Raw genomic sequence first — 21,423 nt, 5'->3', positions numbered from 1 at the left:
CAAGGTATTTTTTATTTCCATTCTTTGCATCCAGTTCACTGTCTTTGTTTCTCCCACTTTCCTTCTGATGACTCCTGGTTGTCATTTTACGCTTTCCATCACCCTGCACTTGGTTGCCAACGTTCTTGACCTCTTGCTCCATTCTCTGTCCGCGCTTTTCAGGTACATATACTTGGGCACTTAAAGCCGCCCGTTTATTTTTATCCATATTTCCTTAGCCTTTGTTCAGAACTAATTCTGCTCTGCGCTTCTGCGACTTCAAAAGAGGCCCAACCCATGTCACCCTGCACTGCTTCATTTGTGGTTTTACCGTGGGCTCCCAAAGCCAACCGGCCTATCGCTCTCTATAACTCCCAACCTCGACAGTATATGCAATTTTAAGCAGAGAATGACATTTGTGAACGTTAACGCTAGCACCATTACTCCTTTCCAGACTTCAGGCACCAGCTCATATTTATTGTGGCCCCGAAGTGCTTTATGTTTCATTATTTCTGCATTCCACTTGCCCTTTATTTTGAGATTATCTTGTTGAGTACTTGAGTAAGTCTTCCCTTCGTTTATGTATACGACGAGGTATTCATATTGCTTCACTATGGGTATGCCTTCCCGTTAAATTGACATCACGTGATTACTAGTCTCAAAGATCACAATTCCCGATTTGTATGTGCTAAACTTAAGGCCTAAATTTGTCGCTGCATTGCGACACATATTCGCAAGTGTCTGTTTTGCATTGCCCGCTAGTAGCACTGTGTGCCTTTAATCTCTTTAAATCTTTTTTCTCTTCCTCTAAACTTGTTTTTCTACGTTGTACCGCTGACGGTCTTCCACCAATATTGTCTATTCTCGACTGCTGACCGGTTGATGACCGTCTTTCCCATAGCGGCTCGGGCAAATGCGTACCTGTGGCGGTGCCGGTCTGGCGGCTTGCTGTTGTGGCCGAGGCCTCTGCTGCTGGGGTCGCTCTTCGGCCTCCTCAGGTTGCGGCGTGGTCGGCGGAAGTTCGCTGCATGCAAACGCACGTCAAGCGCACTGTGCGCCCCGGACACGAAATGCACTCACCAGCCGGGCACGTTGTCGGTGAGCTCGCAGCGCAGCGCGGTCGGGCTGAAGGCGAGCCCCGCGGGACAGCGCTGCAGTCGCGGGTATCCGCCCACGCAGAGCCAGTAGCGGACGCAACTTTTCTCGATGGGGATGTGGCCGTTGGGGTTGTCCTTGCAGATGGGGTGCTTCTGGCAGTCGGGCACGTTGTCTGGCCAGTCGCAGGCGTGCATCACGTCATTGTAGAGCAGAGAGAAAGGGCACTGCTGGATGGTGGCCGTGCCGTTCCAACACTGCCAGTAGCGGGTGCAGCTCGTCTGGTGAGCGAACACGCCGTACTGCCAGTGGCAGTTCTCGCTGCTCTGGGGGCTCTGGCCCATCACGCGCCCGTCGTCGTCGGGACAGCCCACTCTGTGCGGGTAGTCGCAGTTGTTGAGGAGGCCGCGGTTCTTGCCCGAGAAGGCCAGCCCGTTGGGACACAGCTGCAGCGTGGGCACGCCGTCCTCGCACTCGTAGTAGTAGTCGCAGTACTGCTCGTGCTCGAACAGACCGTTGTCCTTCCGGCACACGTTCTGGTCCTTGCGCTGGCACCGAGCTTGCGCACAAGACATGAAACCACTTTCAGAGATCGGCAACTGCTGCTTCATTGAAAGGCACTTTGTCTCGCTTTTTGAATGTAATTCCTTTCACTGCGGGCGAGCACCTATGTTCAATGGACGAGCCGCGCGGGGGAATAGCACACATGAATTTTTCATTTCAAATGTTCCCTAGTGATGTAACGGTGTCAAAGGAACGTCCTCATTGTTGCCATGAACATTTGCGACACAATTACGGCGATGGTCGTTACGCGACCTCGCTGTTGTCTCCGCCTCGTTCTGCCGCTACGGTCGCTGTAATACTAGTGTTAGCACGCATTTATTAAAAACAGCAACAAGTTAGAATCAAAATATATCTAAATATATTAAAATTGCATGCGAACATAACTGCTGGAGTGTTACACATACCACCCTCTTAAAGCCCCGTCTTATAGGGGAATTCACTTGTAATCATCACCACCATGAAGAGTGTAACTCCATTCTCGACGCAGTGTCAGTGACATAATTCCGTAATGCACCAAGATTTTTCGTAGCAATCTAGTACATGAAGGAATATGCTAACATCTGTGCAAATAATAAATTGTTTTGGCTAAGTAGAGAAGACGATTTCGTAAGCTGCTTAAAGGCGAAGCATCATTGTTGAATAACTGGAAATGATAGAGCAGAAGTAAGCTCCTCCATGCTCAGCAACTGGCGGCTCCCCTAGCTGCCACAAGAACCACTGGCCTTTTTCGCTCCAATCTTAAATTTTGGAGGCCTCGATCGAACGGAACGTTTAATAGTGAGTCCTCGAACATTCCCCCAACCCTTAACTGCGCGGACGAAAAGGACACGCGCGGGGCCCTTTTCGTGCGCGCGTTTCCTCGCGCTGTTTGCGGCCAATGTGAATCTATCCCACCTTGCTAACTTACTCACCCAGCGTTAACATTCGCCGAAATGCATTAGTACATGCGATCGTTGGACTTACCCTATAGTATTAGATTGGGTGGTGTGGTTCCATCACATGTGTCCTAGTATTGGGGTTGTTCTAACGCGTTTTCCTAAACCTGCTGGGGGCGGTATCTTGCAGATCACCTAAATGATTAACCGTTGGATGGCGTTGACCTATTATAGGTAGTGTACCGCTCGACGTCACTGCAGACGTCAACACTTGGAGGAAACGCGGTGCATCATGCCGATATTGATGCGCGCCCAATATACGCCACTATCTTTTGTGAATACGACGCGCCACTTCTAGATGTTTAGCAAGGCAATGAAGTGACGGAATAGTCGGAACACGTTCTGCATCTCGAATGCATGTGCAATCATACTTAGCGCATGCAGTTGCAAACATTGTAACGCTAGAACAACATTACGTATTTCCTTGTGTGTGCAGCGAGATTCTCCGTGTGATTCATTAATATAAACCTGAAACACTTGCCAGTGTTTGTCATTGATCAGCTTCTACAGAGTGTAATGAGGTGTCAACACATTTTAAACGCCTTGTGAAGCGTTTTTCAATGAACACACCTATCAGAGAAAAAGCGGTTTCTTCTGGGTTATCGCCATTGTATTTCGTTGCCCCTCTAAAAAAATTAAACATTAAGTTATGGGGTTTTAGTGCCAAAACCACGATCTGATTATGAGACACACCATATAGTGGGGAACTCCGGACTAATTTGTACCACCTGTGGTTGTTTAACGTGCACCTAAATCTAAGTACACGGGTGTTTTCTCATTCATCCCCCATCAAAATTCGGCCGCCGTGATTTGATCCCGGGACCTCGTGCTTAGCAGCGTAACACCAAAGCCGCTAAGCAACCACGGTGGGTCGTTCGCTCTCTAAAATCAAGTCTCGTAGTTCTTTATTTCTTTCGCAGAATAGAAAGCTATTGCGACATCCTGCCATGCAGTGCCGTGAAACGTGTATGTCCGCGATTTTTTAGTGATTTTGCGAGTGAGTATTCTTGTAGGAACATCGTGAACTTTCTTTTTTCATTCAAAGAGATTGTGATTGAAGATCGCAGTTTACAGTTCGCTCAATTGAGAACAGAATTTTTCCATAACGCGCGCCCTCCATTACTGAAGTCGGCATGCGTTAACTGCTTCTAACTCAGGCTGGAAAAGTATGGCCCACGCACGCCCACAAGCTCCTGGAGTCAGTGTGCCTTTTAATTCCACTTTTTCTTTCATGTAGGGTAATTAAGTATACACTACGCCTACAAACTAAACCTTGAGGTCCGCAAAGACAAAATCAAACTTTTCAAGCGCTACACAATAATTCTGCGCGTGATCATTGTTTAGTGGCCTTTGTGGTAAGTTAGCAAGGTGGGATAGATTCACATTGGCCGCAAACAGCGCGAGGAAACGCGCGCACGAAAAGGGCCCCGCGCGTGTCCTTTTCGTCCGCGCAGTTAAGGGTTGGGGGAATGTTCGAGGACTCACTATTAAACGTTCCGTTCGATCGAGGCCTCCAAAATTTAAGATTGGAGCGAAAAAGGCCAGTGGTTCTTGTGGCAGCTAGGGGAGCCGCCAGTTGCTGAGCATGGAGGAGCTTACTTCTGCTCTATCATTTCCAGTTATTCAACAATGATGCTTCGCCTTTAAGCAGCTTACGAAATCGTCTTCTCTACTTAGCCAAAACAATTTATTATTTGCACAGATGTTAGCATATTCCTTCATAATGGAGGTTGCCCTGCAAGAATGCGTCTGGCAACCCCGGAGCGAAACCGGCTGCGCGCCATTCATTCCACGTGGAGCTCGAGACACCGTTCTCCGATTATCCTCGCGGGTTGTCACTTTCACTTGGGGCCAGCTTGCGTTTCAGGACGCTCTAACAAATAGCGCATTCGTAGCCATATCGCACTGTCGAATGCGCGTCGCATAACTTTCACCATTCGAGCTGGCTCAAGTAAGTGAGCCGTTTTTCGCAACTGCTCAATACCTGGGAAAAACATGGTTAATAAAATCGACACGTGCTACAGTAGTGTAACAAAACTATCAATGTTACGTCGCCCCCACTGCTCTGCGAGACAAGGATTTTCACTTTCTTTCATTTTCTCCTCCTAGAACTTTCGTCCTCCACCGTTATTCTTGAAAATGCTGTAGCGGCTTTTAATTACTTGATCAGTGCTCGCTCGAGCGGACGTGGTTACGTGCTCAGGTAAGAAACGTGCCGAATTACGCAGTCCTCTTGTTCATCCACTGATGTCTGTACCAACTCTCACTTGTGTCCGGCCCGGTTCGTCGTGAGTGCATTCGAAATGTTCACAGAGCCCGTCATCACCTCAACACACTCCCTGCATTCCTGTCAAATAAAGGCACGCGCCGGCAGGCGGACAACAAGGTCTCCGGTGGATCTTCGCGTGACACACGTTGGGGGCGGGTTTATTTAAAATAAATTATGGATTCTTGCCTGCCAAAATCGCGATGTCATTATGAGTAATTGGGGACTCCTCCGGATTCATTCTGGCCACCTGGCTATCGCCAATGTGCACCCTGTGCATGGGCGCATCGACATGCGCCCAAACTCGGGCTTGGCATCGCAACTAAGTGGGTGGGGCCAAAATAGAGCACACTCAATCAGGATTACTGGTCTGACCCGGCACGATTAAGTGAGAACTGTAGAAGGATGACAACAAATATACATTGACCTTCATCTGCTTTGCATTGACGTTAATCTGCCGCTAACTAATGTGGCTGATTCATATGTAGAGACGTTCAGATGACTACGCTAGCAGGAGGATTATCCACAAACATGCGAAACATGTCAGTTTGCTATTCGTCGCACTATGACGTATATACCATGTAGTCTGGCTCGAGCTTTCGGGAACACTTGAAGAAGAAAAAGAAATGCCGCGACAACTTGAGGTATTGAAGCTGCCACAGTAACCAAGGACTGCTTTTTGAGGAACCCTTTCGGCATAGGGCTCGACCAAAGACCGTCTGGTCCAATGTTGGTATGAATAAATTATAACCCGCCGTGGTTGTTCAGTGGCAATAGTGTTGGGCTGCTGAGCACGAGGCCGCGAGATCGAGTCCCGGCCAGGGCGGCCGCATTTCGATGGGGGCGAAAACACCCGTGTACTTGGATTTAGGTGCACGTTAAAGAGCGCCAGGTGGTCGAAATTTCCGGAGTCCACCACTACGGCGTGCCTCATAATCAGAAAGTGATTTTGGCACGTAAAACCCCATAATTAAATTTTGAATGAAGAAATTATTGCGGCCACTGATTAAGTGAAGGCTGCAAAGGAGAAACTGTTTCGTTCCACCACGGCGGGCAAGCGAAAGCTGTTCATACTGCGAAGGCAGGCATGAAATGTGCTGCGGCAGAATAAGGAAATAATTCAGCAGTTGACGCCTTGCGCGCATGACGGTTCGACGCGAGCGTTCAATGTTTATTTTCTTTTTTGTCCCTTTGGTGCTCCTTGATTTGTCGCACGTACTTCCTGCTCTAAAAATAAGTATAAGCAAGGCGAGCACATCTCATTCACGTTCCCGCACTCGCGAGCCGGACTCGTTCACTTACTGGACGACGATCCACACGATACACGACACAATTGCTCCAACGTTTGGGGGAAGTCATTGCCAACACACAGAACACGCAGCGGCTGCTGTTGGAAGATTTCCTTATTCAAACGACTGCCGTCAATAGGACAGGCAACAATCGGTCTGCTGTTCGTTCACTATACGCGCCACGCCTGTGTGCACGAGAACTGACGCCGGCTGTAGTTACCAGGAAACGATCCGCAACGTTTGTTTGCGCATTGACTTGGTCACCGAGAAGCGTTTGGCATTTGCGGATAGCATATTCCGTTCGTGCCAGACGACGTGACATGCGCTTTAGTCGTGCACGGCGCGAGCAACCTTTTCCTCTTATTTTCCTTAACATGAAAGGAAAGGGACAGGAGAAAGTTGCTACATTTAAGCGCTTAATATGGTGGTAAATGCGCCGAATTTTACTCCAAGTATGGCACAACCAGATTCTCGTTTGCTGATTTGCAGTGGATGAATGGTCTCGGACGAAAGCAAACTGGTTGATCTTATTGCGATAATATAGCCACTCGAGGCGCATGTCCACTGTCGGCGTGATGTTCCGCATCAAGTGCGATACCACACGCCGTATGCTGTGGGTGCGAGCGAAGGCGGCTCGATCTCGTGGGAGGAAGGTGGGGAGCAAGCAAGCGCCGTCTTTCATCGCGCGCAAGCGTGGGGTGGGGGATACGACGGCTGCGTATGTTGAAAGTGGCCTGCGCTGGGTCGCGCCTAGGGCTGATGGCTTCGTGTGCGCTGTGTTCTCGCCTCTTCGCCTTGAAGCGAGCACGACGGGCAATTGGCTCGCTGCTGCTGCCGCGCTTCCTCACGCCAGCGTTTCGACAGCGAGTGTCCGTGGTCATCCAGTTCGATGTGTTCTTTTTAGCCTGCGCGCGCGTGACACCATGCTTGCTAATTAGTAAGCGAATGTTTACGAGCTTATACAACTATTCTTACTTCGTACAGATGTCCAATAATTTGCAATCAATCGGCTTTCCGGCGAATGAAGTGCGACATCATTCTAAAGCGAAGCTTTCTTTGCCTCTTGCTTCGACTTTCCCGCTGCTGCTGCTGCTGTGGGCCGCTGTCGCGCACACCGCGTCGGGGGTGGTTTAGAGCTTGTATAAAATGACAGCGCGAGTAAGAGCGAAAAGGCGACGCGAGAAACTCGCTTTCACCCCACCAAGTGGAATGTGCACAATGCCCTGTGGAGCTCCCTGGCCGTCGCTACATTAGCTGCTTGACAGCTGTAATTATCCGTGACTCCCCTCAGAAGCATTTCAGAAACTGCAGCGCTTCCCTTTCTACTAACGTGCGAGGCCAGGGGGAACGCAGATGGAACTGTAGAGAGAAGAAGGAGAAGAGGCAGTTCCCATATAACAGAGACGTGAGAAGGTAAGGAAACCTCACTACTATACGACAGCGGTTGCGGGGAAACAGGATAAGCTTAAGTTCAAGATACGGTACAGTACGTTGCTGCTATTTCTGAAAAATAAACGCCATGCAAATATGTCAAGCGGGCAACTTACACAGGGCCTGCAAAAGCAGAGCTGCGTTAATTAAAGCGCGCCGCAGGGTCCAGGAGACACTACAGAAGGGGTCGACCGTTAAATCAACACTTCTGAGCCCGCCGCGTTAGCTTTGCCGCTATGGCTTTGCTAGAGGTCATGGATTTGATCCCAATCGCAGCAGTCGCATTTCTACGGGGGCGAAATAGAAAACGCAGGTGCACTTGGATTTTGGGACACGTGGAAGAACATCAGGATTTCAAAGTTAATCCGGAGTCCGCCACTACGGCTTGCCTCATAATCCGAGTGTGGTTTTAGAACGTACCGCCTCATAATCCAATTCGAGTTTAATACTTCTGCCGCAATGCGATGTGCCATGTGAGGAAATGATAACGCTCAACCCTATCAGAGGTTATAAAATATGGCGCACAACAACGCCTCAAGCAAACACCTCTCCCTATGTGTTCTGCGTACTACGCAAACAGCAGTGGTGCACGCAAGGTATAACGTTTAACACCAAATCGTCACTCTCGTGCTAGCCTAAATGCCGAAGAAATTAAGCTTTAGCCGTCAACATCACCGCCAATTATCGTCAATCAAAGCATCCAGCACGGAAAGCTTCGCTTACATCGATTCCCACAGTGCGTGGGATCTGCATAAGTTTTTTCTTTTTAATGCGATACAATGTTTCCCCCTAACAAGGGCATGCCAGGCATGTCTTCATGCGAAGCATTCTTCCAGGTCTCGCGCCGGAGAGGAGCGCGGAACGAGCGACAACCGAGCCTGCCGCTTTCGGGATCCCTTGGCGGGACATCAGAGGCAGGCAGGTGTAACCCTGATTTGAAATTGGGAAGCTATGCATTCTACTTTACTGGACAACTCGTTGCCATGGGCGCTGAAGCCCGCCCCCCATCCCGGGAGTGCTAGATTTCTGCAACAAACAAAGCGTCGTAAAATTCAGTATATAGTAACAGCAGTCACAAATGTAACTATATATGCGATGCTATATCTTGACGTGCCTAAGCAAACTTATAAAATCCTCTCATCGTGCGCGCACACATCGCTATATATTTCATTAAGACAGATACACATAGATAGCGATGTGAGCTATCTATGTTCGGTACCTATTGCGCGCTCGGCAGCGGATCACCATTGCCACTAAGCTGGAGGATGCGTTGAGAGCGGGTTCGACCATGTCGAATGAGCTGAACCGATAAAGTCGGACGTTGAAGATCAAGTCCCCGGTGCGCGCCATTCTTGCTCGTCAGTAGACCACCCACAAAATCTGTCAGCAATAAAATTCCAGCTTCGTGTATGCTGTCCTTGGCCCGCCGTCGCATTATCTCCAGACTGCGTCTTTACGACAAGTTTGTTTTCATTTTCTACCACTTGGCTCATCGCCTTTCAGGCATCGCACTTTGACATTTCAGTGTTCCTCTTTGTTATCGCAACCGGAATTACCAGCCTTTCGTCGCCCACAACCTCCTGAAACCTGCTTCCCCCCCCCTCTCCAATGGAACGTCTACCAAGCAAGGTAGGCATTATCAATAGAGTTGCGCTTTGTCTTTTTGTAATGACTAAAAAGATTCGTAGAACGCTGCTGTCAGGCAGCGTTCTTACGGTCTTGCAAGTGTGCCTCAGCTTGGACTGGAAAACACATTGCGTTCCTTAAGGCTGCCAATCGGCAGGCTGCCGCCTGCCAATTTTTGCACATGTTCTTGCATAAGGACGTTTATTTAACTCAAATGGGGACTGTTCTCCGTGACTTTCCGTGACTTTTCAAAAGTCACGGAGACCATCATACGAAAAGCGTGGCATGAGCGAAGACACTGCTCCAGGAGAACAGGCCCGGTTTCTACTACGGCCTCTGCTGCTCCCCCGGGGAAATCAGTGATGCTATTTTGCAGGCAGAGCGCCGTAAGGCGCGAGAAAGGTATAATCCGAGATGACTGACTCAGCATGAACGCCGCAGGTGCGCGAAAGTCCACATTCTTGACGTTCGACGTACCTTTAACTTCTAGAATTCGCGTACGTCCGACTTACTTTTACACATAGCGTTAAAGTTGTCCGATTCGTCGACAATCTCACAGGTTCAGTGATCGCCTTGCGATTATCACACGATTTTCTGTATTACCTTTGCGGTTAAAAACGCAACAAACTGGCCAGCAACATCCAAGGAGCACGAGGAAAGCTTGTGGACAATCAACACACACACACACACACACACACACACACACACACACACACACACACACACACACACACACACACACACACACACACACACACGACATCAAACCGCAATGCCCGCACGCCTAGGGACAAATGCATTCAAAACGAACACAGAAACTTCTCCTCTGTAGTACCTAGGCAAAGTCAGACGTTCAAGGAGCAAAAGCCCCCAGACTTTCTCTCTCGCACCCGCTCGTACTCGCGCATGTGCACAAATAGCTGGCGATTCCTGATATGAGACACTCGTGTGTGTCGTTGAAGTTGCATTCCCGTGCAAAATCGCGATGTGATTATGAGGAAACCTGTAGGGGGAGGGGCAGCCCGCGATAATTTGGACCACCTGGGTTTCTTTCACGTGCACCTAAATTTAAGTACATGGGTGTTTTCGCCCCCATCGAAGTGGGGCCGCCATGGCCGGGATTCGATACGGCGACCTCATTCATGCTCCACAGCCCAATTGACACCATAGCTACTAGGCAACCACGGCGGGTTCGCATGAACGTTGTTTCTTTTGTCCATCGTCACATCCCTGCGTAGACGTCTGCCTCATATGGTGTTTCGGCATAGCTTGTGAGTGCTGTAGTGCACCACATTGCGCGATAATAAGCTTGTGTCCTTTGTGGTGGATATGCATTGCATGAGATTAACGTTGCATAAGCTGAAAGTAATGCGAAATGTCGTCGTTAGTTGTACAACATTTAATTAACCGCTTCACTCAAGCTTTGCTTCACGTATACGATTCCAACACGTGCGCTGGATGTGCGACATGTTTATTAACACTGTTCTTGTGCAACGAATGATCGCTGTACAGAGAAGCTTGTGTTGCCCTTATTGGCGGGAATACGCAGACGGTGTGCACTGCAACGAAACATTTCATCACGTGGGTGGTGCGCTTTGAAAGGGACATATGAAACCTGCAAGATTCAGAACAAATTTTCACCGACTGCGTTATCTTGGCCAGGTAGAGTGTCAGTAATTCACTTAGACGCCGACGCGTCTAGTCTCGAGTAACGGGAAATCTCCCAAAAGTGATCGTATCCTCGAATGTGATCGCTCTAGAATATACCATCCGTGTTAGTGATTATGTCCGGCCGCGATATTCATGTTGCGCGCGCAGTAAATTGAACTGAGCGTTTTGTGTTTTTCGAGCAGCAGTTCGCGCACAATAGCCATCTTCGTGCGAACCCGTTCGGGCATGTGCTACAATCACTGGTCAGCACGAAGGCACCGATGGCGACACTGAAGCGGTGGAATGTTTCAGGACGCTGCTGCGCAATCTGCGCGCTTGTCAATTTTTCCTAATTTACAGAATGTTCCGTTACACAGGGAGCGTTTCTCAGTGGCTCACTTTGGCGGACATCACATTCACCGTGCGTGATTAGCTAAACTAGTGACAGGACTGAGGTGTGATCCGATTAATTGGCAATTCATTACACAAACAGCGCATACGGAACAGGAAAAAAGTCTGCGCTTGGGTCAATATATCGTACAGTGCGAAAAATCGTCTGGTGCCTCTGACGATTGTGCAATGCCGACTGGGGAATGAAATGTGTCACTCAAGCTTGCCGTTCGCTTCTGTCCGCGTCGCATCGCTTTGGTATATTAAGAGCGTGTCACTTTCTCACATTCTTATGACTGCATATTCTTATTTCTCACATTCTTACGGATTATGGCTGCTTTTGAGACACCGCCTTTGGGATCAATCCAAGTCGCAAAAAAAAAAAAAATATATGCAACGTGTCTTTGTCCGAGTACAAAAAGTCAGTCGTCACGCTATTGCACCCTTGCTAACGTTGTCGTCGTCGCATTCGTCTTACTGCTGTCTGGACACGCGTCACACACACAATTGCTACAAATACGCAAACGTTGGTCCACACTTTGCAGTGGTGCTGGATAGATAGCTGCCTGCAAAATGATTCGTATAACAGTGCTTGGTATGTACACATCCTTTTTCTTTCTCGCGAGCGATTATCACGTAACTGTGGAGATTTTTTCTTTATCAAATAACGAACCGCTAAATTCGCTTGCGGATAATTGACCTTTTCCTCGCTATTGCGCGCGGCTATTGGACAGACCGCTCACTCGTGTTCCACTCTGCGCAAATGCCGATTGAAACACGACAGTGCGTTTTCTTTACGTGACGTAGTTTATAACTGCTTTCAAATACAGGTACTGTCCTTTTAGAAGCAAAAAGCTGCCGTCTTACGTTATCGGCCTCAGTTTTTCACAAAATTTACGGCACTTACGATTGCTTCTTCAGTGCCTAAAATATATTTCAAGCGCTATTGCGAAGCCGTTTAGTGTATACGGCCTGCAACCATGAGCTATAAAGCTGACGCAGTGGAGTGAATCTTAATGAGAAAGTCTTCTCGGTGCATCGCCGCCAGAAAATCATTTCGCTGATTGGCGTCCTTTCGAGGATCGGTACCGCGGCCACGGATTGCACTATTGTGTGCGATGCTCAATGCGTCTGCACTTGCTGGCATTGTCGCCATGTACACTGGACATTCGGACATTCCTCGTAATGTTGCACGGCGCCCTTTTGTCCCCGCACGAGTTATTCAAAGGGCTGAATAAGTGTGCTCTTGCTATTTTAATTTTGCGCTGTCTTGCCATTTACTATTTGCTATTTTTTACTATTTTCACTGCTGTTAGCTATACTAGTTTGGCACCGTGACTGCAGTGAATATTTAGTCAACGCCGTTTTGCGTAGGGTTGGAATAAAACGCGGCAGTGTGAAGCACATAGAGAATTCGCTTCGCATTTGTCCAAAAACTCAAAACGCGAGAGCGCATGCGCGGCAAAGGTGGCGACAATGGTGCGAGCGCGTCACGGTGCCTATTTATGCGTTTTGAACCCCCGCCTCTCTCTCTCTCTCTCACATATATATATATATATATATATATATGTGTGTGTGTGTGTGTGTGTGTGTGTGTGTGTGTGTGTGTGTGTGTGTGTGTGTGTGTGTGTGTGTGTGTGTGTGTGTGTGTGTGTGACAGAACTAATGCAACGCTGATTCCTATCTATTCTAGTATGAGGCGCATGCACATACATGAGTGACGAAGGTCGCGCGACGGACTTGGTTGGAAATGGTTGCTTCGGTCGCAAAGTGACTCTTTTGGATGAGTCTCTCACTGTTGGACGTCTAACCTTCGCGATCGTCACATGCAGTCGCAAACGTCAGTACACATGTCAGTCTCATGTGCAACGTCAGTCGAGTACACATGATTGCTTATTTTACACGCGGCTTCCTTCTTGCACCACCGCGTCTGGCACTCTTACTTTTCCAGAGACCGCGGTGCCAAAGGTGGCACCGTCACGGCACCTTTCGACAAGATCGGCATCAGAGTGACGAGAGACTGGGAATAATGGAAGCCTCCTTTGCGGCACGTCATTCTGTATGACTGCAAAAGTTGCTTACTTAAACGATATGTAAGCATCTCTGTCTGCCTTGCGATTTGTTGGATCGTGTTGTTTATCATGGAAAAAATTGTTCGCTGAGAAAGCAGACACGAGAGCGTGAACGACAGCAGTGGCCGCGACGTTCGCATTTGAACGAGACTACTCTCGTGCCGTTGGACATTGCAGCTCGTGAGTCGGTATAGTCAGTCGCGGACGCAGGGAGACACGCTGTGCAACTGATGTGGACTTCTTTCTTTGTATTCAATCATATGGACAGGCGAATTTCGGCCGCTATCGTCGTAGCTGTGATGCCAAGTGCGATGAGATGGCGGCCGCGCGCCGTTGCTGTGGGTGCGAGTGAAATCGGGCAAAGGTTAGCCGAGAAAGATGGTTGCTCGCCAGCGAGGAAGGGGGCGGGGTAAGCGCTAACCACACGTACGTACTGACATCGTATAGTTGGCGTGAGTGAGCGTCTGACGCAAAGGGGATAATTCTGCTGGCCGCACCCACGACGGGTGAACAGAGGCCAGAAGAGGCGTGGGGAAGGAATGCGAATTTGAGAGGGAGAAAAAGAGGGTCCGCGAACAATTATGGATGCAATGTTATTCTAGAAACTTGCAGCGTGCCGCTATTAGTTCAAGGGTGTAGAGGCGTCGCTGAAATGAGCGCACCGCTTGCCGTAGCCTTCTCCAACCACTCAGTCTCGTACGCTGATATCTGACCTGGACACCTCTGCGTGAATTCCCTCGCCAGACGCTTCGGCAGACGAGAGAGGGGAATGCTTGTACAAACTCGTTCGGTTCCAGAAGCTTCTTGTCCAGAAATAATGGTCACCTTTTCCACACGTGAGCTGACGCTGGCGCCTAGGTGTGGTTACTTTGGCGACGGCTGTGTATGGCACGGCTGAGCGCGGGCCATTTATTATTGAAAGCGATCTGCGGGGGAGTCTAGTCGCGCCGAGGGGCTTAGTGTGCGCTGTGTTTTCGCCGCTTAGTTCGCGTTCAAGCGAGAGGCAGCACGAAGGGTAATTCGCTTGCTGCTTCTGCCGGACATGCATACTAACTGGTATATGAGACAGAACAGAGGGGTCTGTCACGTCTTTTAATATTGACTTACTGCATCCCAGGATAGGAATAAAAAAATATTGATGGCAGCGTCATAAGTGTCTCGCCGACCTGAACAGCAGGGTTTAGTGTCGTAAACAATATGGGAGAAGCAGTGTTGTGAGTGACTACAACACCGAGTAGGTGGCATATAAACACTGTCGAAGGCATTTCATGGAATCCGTTGAATGTGCGCGTGCGCACATGCACGTCGGACTGCGCAACGTTGAGGAGGCCGATAGAAAAGGACGTTCATCGTGCGGTTCCACTGTCCGTGCTGCATATCAGCAATACCAGAATACAAGCGCACTCTTGCATGATACCTCTATATAGGAACCGATTCATAGTAGAGATGTACGCGCACGGTGCCAAGTTTTGTGGCATTTATTTAATTGATGCGGGGGGAAGATTTAGCCTCGACAGCTCCAGAACACGGGCGGCTGCAGCGCGTGAACGCTATCCGTGCGCGCACAGCGACGCTTGCAAGGACCAATGCACGTTCGCAGACGTGGCACGATTTACTCGCACGTAGTCGGCTAGCTGTTCATCCTCTCCCGACTTCAGTAGCTCCAAACAGCTACAGTGCGGTCAGCAGCAATTTCTACTGTAGCTAAACAAGCAATTAGCACAGCTTCCTCGCACAATGGCTCGGGCTAGCTAAATGTCGCCTCCTCTGCGGCGGCGTTCTCGCTGGCGACCGTAACGATGCAGGCGAGCGGCCGTCAAGCGGGCCTTATGTTTGTTTGGCGACACGTTCTGTCGGCTGCGGTGTGCCAGACTCGAAAGCGCCTTGCGCAGTGTCGTCGAGGAAAGCGCAGTGTGCGCAGCTCTGCGAAATGTGGAGCGTGCGCGGAACGGGGTCAAGAACGTGCGTTCAACCTCGTCCGCTCTCTTCCAAAACTGGGTCGCTCTTCGTCAGGTCAAGTTAGGCCGGGAAGAACGTGCCACGTATAAGGACAGCATTGACCATAAACGAGCGGCTTTTTCAGGCAAGCTGATCGTTCTCGCCGTGTGGCGACAAGTGACGAAACGGCGCGTGGCCACAATGTGCGTTGCCAGACATGGCTGCGCTGTTCCCTCACCTTTTCGCCCTTGGTGGTGGGGGCATGTCGCTCCCTTTCAGTGCCCCAGCTAGCTGGACAAATACCGTTTCGAGCAACTATGCCAGTGGGCTGTCCTTTCAGGAATGTTTCTTTATTTTTTGTACATTTTCACTCAATATAACTTGTGTTCTAAATTTTAAGACTTTAATAGTTCTTTTTTCGCTGTTGCTAAAATTTCAGAGTGAAGTTATAAGCATCGATTGCGATCATTTGTATCACGTTATGTCTCATTACGATGTACTTTTTGAAAGCTCACTGGTTCGATTCCCGCAGCCACGGATTAAAAAAATGCTAGTGTCCGCTGGGCCGTGGGAATGTGTGCACACGTCCGAGGTCGGCGAAGCTAACCCCCCCTCCCCAAGCTATCACAGCGAGCGAGTTGCTTAGGGACGTTGAACGCTACAATTTATTATTATTATTATTATTATTATTATTATTATTATCTTGAGCCATGTGCGGCGCAAAACAACATACAAGCTGACGCCGGGCCCCGACAATTCCAACACAGCCGTTTCTCCGGCCCTGGCCGACGACATCTTGACCATTTCGCGGCCTTTCTTTTTCAAAGCGGCTTGGCGTAGATCTGTTGATTGCACGCGGCTTTAGATGCTGACACGCGAGAACAAGGCCGTGCTTGTCTCTGTTCCCTTCGTGCCCGTGGTTGGCGTTAACTTCTCAAGCATATTTTTCAACGTGGGAATAGGAGCTACACAAGGGAAGGCAAAAAAAAAAGCATCGATACGACGTACAACCTTAGAAATTTTGTTTCTGACTCGCATTCTTTGGACATTGACTGAACCTGCAGTATCACATGCCGCGCTTGTAGCTAGGCCTGTCCCCTCCGGCTATCATTAACACTTTCTCTCCTGTGGGCTCAATAAGTAGATAACGAATCTCATCTAATTAAATATTTAAATGCAGAAAATACCAGAGGAGTCGACTCAAGCTAACCCTGCATATATATGTCTTTTAAAAGTATGGTAAAAACTTCGAGCTCACTTGAGCTTCGCCGTTAAGAGTGGAAAGCAATAGCATTTATCAGTACATGTCTCTAACACACTTCATTAAGTCAAAGACAACAACCCACTCACTAGGCCCTTTCTAGTATCCATACCTAGCGTCCGCGGCCACTAAGACAGACTTCAAACGGCAGCTGGAAAAGGGTTTGAGTTTCCGTGTAACAGAAACAGGTTCGCTCGTATATTTCAATTACTATCCGACAATATCTTGTCTGTAGGTTGCGTGTGTGTCATACCTTATAGTTTTTTTTTTTGACGCATTCTGCTTTGAAAAATTCAATTAGTTCAGTGACGCCTTTGGCCACGCGTGTTTCGGTATGATTTTTCTCTCGCGGACAGCGCCGCCGGATTTTCGGCGACCCGGGGCCTTTAACGATCTCGCGTGAAAATGCTTAGCGCATTAGAGCGACACTGGGTGAGCTGTTTCTCCGTTATGGTAAACGAGCGCGAGTTAACTTGGTCACAGGACGCGCCTGAGCATTTTCGTGTCGTTCGTCTAATACATTTACCGCGTAGATGAGCTGTTATTTGTGACTTGGGAATGTTTGCCATATCAACCCATTCTATTCTGCTGCACAGTTCTTTGGTCCAATTAGATTTCGTTCCAACTGTTCTTCGCCCACCATACTAACGCGGCTGATCATTGCCAGTTGAAGTGGCCCTGAGCCAGCGACACAAGTACATCATGGACATTCAAGGAGTATGACCGAACGTGACGGCATTTTCCTAATAAGATAAGGAACATCTGCGCAGTAAGAAAGTTGTAGAGAGGAAGCCGCTGGAGGCCATAGTGTTCTTACAGAAGCATACACTCTTAGAAACTCAAGTAGTAAGAAATGTCATTTATGCTTCTATTAAACTGAAAGTAGGAACAACAGGGTAACTAAGCGAGTAGGTTGTGGTGCATTGGGTTGGTATTTACTAATCGAATATTGTGTAGTGTGTGCAACGGAAACGAACAAACAAGCAAACAAAGACGCAGACAAACTGCCAGAAGGTCTTTCTGGCCCTACACGGCGGAAGCTTTCTAGCATCAGCTGCACAGATACGAGGCGATTGCCGGATCGTAGCACAGCGTCACCGGACCGACGCTCCCCTCATTTAGGGCTGGGACGCAGCGACGAGGGACCATCCGTGGCGTTCTGCATCCGTACATCGTTAGGCTTTTGCCGCTGCGAGGAGGCGACAGTGTAGGAAGCAGCCGACTCACCATGCGCACATGGCGCGGGCGAGACCGGTTTGTACTACTAACGTGGCACGCAGCACGAGCGCCTTTGGAAGCGCCCAGTGGTGGGCAGATGTGCTCGACAAAGAAGTTCCGTTAGACCCGGTTTCTCGAAGAAGCGGCGCCAGGAATGCGGCGCACGTCTGATGCGGCGACGCCCGTAACCAGTTTGACTGGCCACGGGGCCGTTTTCCTTCTTCGGAGTGGGTCGCCGCCAAGGAAGCTTCGCCGTTAGTCAGGCGCCGCTCTGCAGGACGCGTCGTGCCACATTCGCGTGCCGGCGGCGGAAAAGCAGGTCTGTTGCGTAACTCAGTCTGGAATGCGCGTATCGAAAGTGGAGCGCTCTCGTTTGCACCTTCACTTATGCACCAAAAGGATGCTTTCTTCAGAACGCTCTTCCTTCCGAGGTTTGCGCAATGCCGCCCGTCTCTGAGCTCCAAGCAGATCGGGCCAAACGAAGGAGTGCGCCAAAAGCGGCACTCCACGCAGACGGAAGGCGGGCGCCGCAGCTGACGCAGTCCATTAAATAATGGACGTCTCGACTGGGGGGCAGCTTCACTGCTCCACTGTATGCAAAAGCACAAAGTGGTGCCAATGCTCACGTGTTAACCACGAGCCCCATTGCTACTGCAGAAACGACTGCGAACGGGTCTTGCAACAACCTTGCTGCGAAAATCTGCGCGTTCGTACAGTAGCGATTATGGAGGATCGTGGAGTATCGGCAGAGGCTCCGGAAGTGTATCTTGAGTGCTGAGGGCAGGAGCCGTGGCTTATTTCGCCTACAAAAACTTCTTTTTTGTCATTGCGAAACCAAGGTTTAATTTACTTTAGGAAAGGGGCAGTCTTCCCCCAATGCTGGGGGCGGTAGGGAGGCGCAATGCACCTTTGCAATGGAATCTGTGGGGGCGCCTGCATCCACTACACCCCCACTCCCTCGGTTCCCAAGCAGCTGAGTATTCGCGCGTTACACACACACACACACGCGCACGCACACGCGCACGCACGCGCACGCACGCGCACGCACGCACGTGCTCGCTCGCGGTGCCGATATTAAATGAACATGGAAAAGTGACCAAATGATAATAATAAACCGTTTCGGCAACGTAGGAGCCTTGTTCGTGAACAGGGCTCCCATGTAGGGGCCGGAACGTAGACTTAATTCCTGACTTCTGTTTTAGTTGGATTATCGCCTGCCTGTTGATGTTAATTTTGCCATCACTGTTCGTAACTGGTGTTCGAGTAGAGAGCTTGGTTCAACAAACTGGAGCAGCAAGTCATTATGAACGGCGTGTTTTTGCAGTCAAGGTGGTACGTATTTAATATTCGTACCGGAGAGTCGATCAATCTAAGAGAACAGAAAACGCGCACGTTAAACATCTGTACAGATTTCGCGGGGGAAGCGCCACGAATCCTGCGGAGATGCTGCGTCTCGGCAAAATGCGCCAGTGAAAATGTGGGTCGCTCACCGGCGCCGACGAGGAGCAGCAGCAGCAGCAGCGGCGAGCACGATCCCATCTTGGCGGCCTCACCGAGTGAAATAATCTCGCTCTTCGCGGGCCCAGACTTTCCTTTTGAGCCGGCGCCATGTTACGTCCGATGCGCTCATTGGCTGTCGCGCAGACCGCGCATGCGCCGTGCCTGCAGGCCCGTTCTCTCCACCGGTTGACGCTTGTGTTTTTTAGAGTCACGGCTGGCCGGGATTTTTATATACCTGCGGTGACGCGATGCTCTTTCGGTCAGGACGTGCCTGGCATAGCGTTTCATTCCCTCGTATGTTGCTAGATGTTGCTCAGTACATCCAGGTGCAATGAACACGGCGCATGGCATACATGACTACGGCACCAGGTGACGTTGAGCATAAGCCGCTGTCTGGACGGATGCTGCGGAACATCTTTAGACTGCAGAAAGTAAAGCTGGTATTCTGGCGGACGGAGTAGCATTCTTTAGCGCTCTTTTGCCTCGTGATGTCACTCGCTATGTTCGCTTTGGCGAGCTGCCTGCTGACTCGGTGGCGCTGTCGGAAGCAGGATGCCGCTTTGCCCTCACAATTATGGTTTAAGTCATCGAGTATTTTGTGCCACCCGCTCGACACGAATATCACTTTGAGGCTAGCCAAAGGAACGTTGCTGCGCACTCACGAATGGCCACTTCTTTGGGCAGGTTTCATCCGTAGTGAGACGTCATCGTGAGCGTCGTGTTGTATGTGTCCGAAGAAATAAATTCTTATGGCACACAATCACAAGAAACATCTGTTAGCAACTACGGCGTTTGCCGAGAGCTGATGGAATAATTAACAACATTTTGTGGTGGAAATTGGCAATAATTGATAATAAAGTTTCTCTATCGGTGGTTTTGAAATCACGGAATCGCTTAAAAATTGCACATTGAAAATAGCTATTGTCCTGTTCGACGACTTACCAGTAGACAGATGATGATATATGGGGTATTATGGTGCAAGGACCAACAATGGCCAGAGAGCGCCAATCAATGGTCTAATGTAGTCAATGATGTGATCAATGACATGTGGTAAATGTACAGATGTAGCGTAGCTGTATACAGGCCTAAACGCTGTAAAGTGTGTAAAATACATACGTGTTAAGAGAATGACAATGCCTGGTGAGGTGTACTATTTACATGAGAGATATGGTTTCAATTCATTCATATACTGAAATGTATGAATAGCAGTAGCACTACTGCCTCGTCAAGTCCCTTACGCGCAAGGGCCTGGAGGCACGTGCTCTACAAAACTATGCTGTCACTGCAGAAGCCTCTGGTGGGAGGATGTGCTACGAATCTTGTGGGCTAATTACATGTAGCACAACTTCATTCAGGAAATTTAAGACAGCTTTGGTTCTGAAAAACGGTTCCGCACCAAGAAACGTTGCTGGATAGAGAGAAGTATGCTGTCGGTAAGCTGCAGGAAAGTGCTTTCTTCGCTCAGCCTCTGCTTCCCGACACTCCAGCAAGACATAGAGTATGGTCAGCCGCTCTCCACATCTACCACAAATGGGAGGTTCACCGCCAGTCAATGGGCAAGAATGGGTTCCGTATGTGTGCCCTATTCTCAATCAACAAAAGAGGACATCAGTTCGCCGCGCTTTTGCTATCGGCGGCCAATCACCTAAACGTGGCTTGATTAAATCGGGCCTAGTCAAAGTTTCTTTGTCCCGAATGGATTGCCAGAAATGTCATTTTACACATAAATGGCTTCAAATCTATCGCAGGGATAGCTACAGATGATTCACAGGCTTTCGCTGCTGTGGACATAGCAATTTCGTCTGCAAGCATATTACCCGCAATGCCTCTATGGCTGGGCACCCAGCATAAAATGACTTGCTGGTTAGATGCATACACAGTGCACGTAAACGACAACAGACTATTGACTACATGATTTTTATGTCTCTGCAGAATATTAAAGCTTTGACAACGCTTAGCTAGTCTGTAAATATAATTGCTTTTTGTACTTTTTATTTTCTTGATGTGCTTTACAGCCGACAATAGTGCATAGGCCTCAGCCGTAAATATACTTGTTTCCGGATTCAAACATCTGACTCTGAGAAGGATGGACATACTGCGGCATAAGACACACCGTCATATGGGATGTTGATGCGTCAGTGTAGTACTCTGGGTAGGAATATTTTGCTTGAAGTTCAAGAAAGTGTCTCTTAATATGTTCCCCTGAAGC

At 49.2% G+C, this 21,423-nt stretch overlaps 1 protein-coding gene across 1 annotated transcript in view; it reads right to left on the bottom strand.

The window, feature by feature from the left end:
• LOC126518762 (protein obstructor-E-like) overlaps positions 1-19,302 on the bottom strand; it is a 33,170-nt gene extending 13,868 nt beyond the window's left edge. The window contains exons 1-3 of the mRNA XM_050168537.3: positions 19,205-19,302; positions 1,060-1,633; positions 901-1,003 (exon numbers count right to left, since the gene is read on the bottom strand). Coding sequence (XP_050024494.1) covers positions 901-1,003; positions 1,060-1,633; positions 19,205-19,253 — 726 coding nt within the window. The 5' untranslated portion in view covers positions 19,254-19,302. The remainder of the gene's footprint in view (positions 1-900; positions 1,004-1,059; positions 1,634-19,204) is intronic.
• Between the last annotated feature and the right edge of the window lie 2,121 nt (positions 19,303-21,423).

This window comes from Dermacentor andersoni, chromosome 1, assembly GCF_023375885.2.
Source record: "Dermacentor andersoni chromosome 1, qqDerAnde1_hic_scaffold, whole genome shotgun sequence".
In the NCBI taxonomy this organism is placed as follows: domain Eukaryota; kingdom Metazoa; phylum Arthropoda; class Arachnida; order Ixodida; family Ixodidae; genus Dermacentor; species Dermacentor andersoni.
Note: the sequence above shows the minus strand (reverse complement) of the source record. Positions and strands in the feature narration are given on the sequence as shown.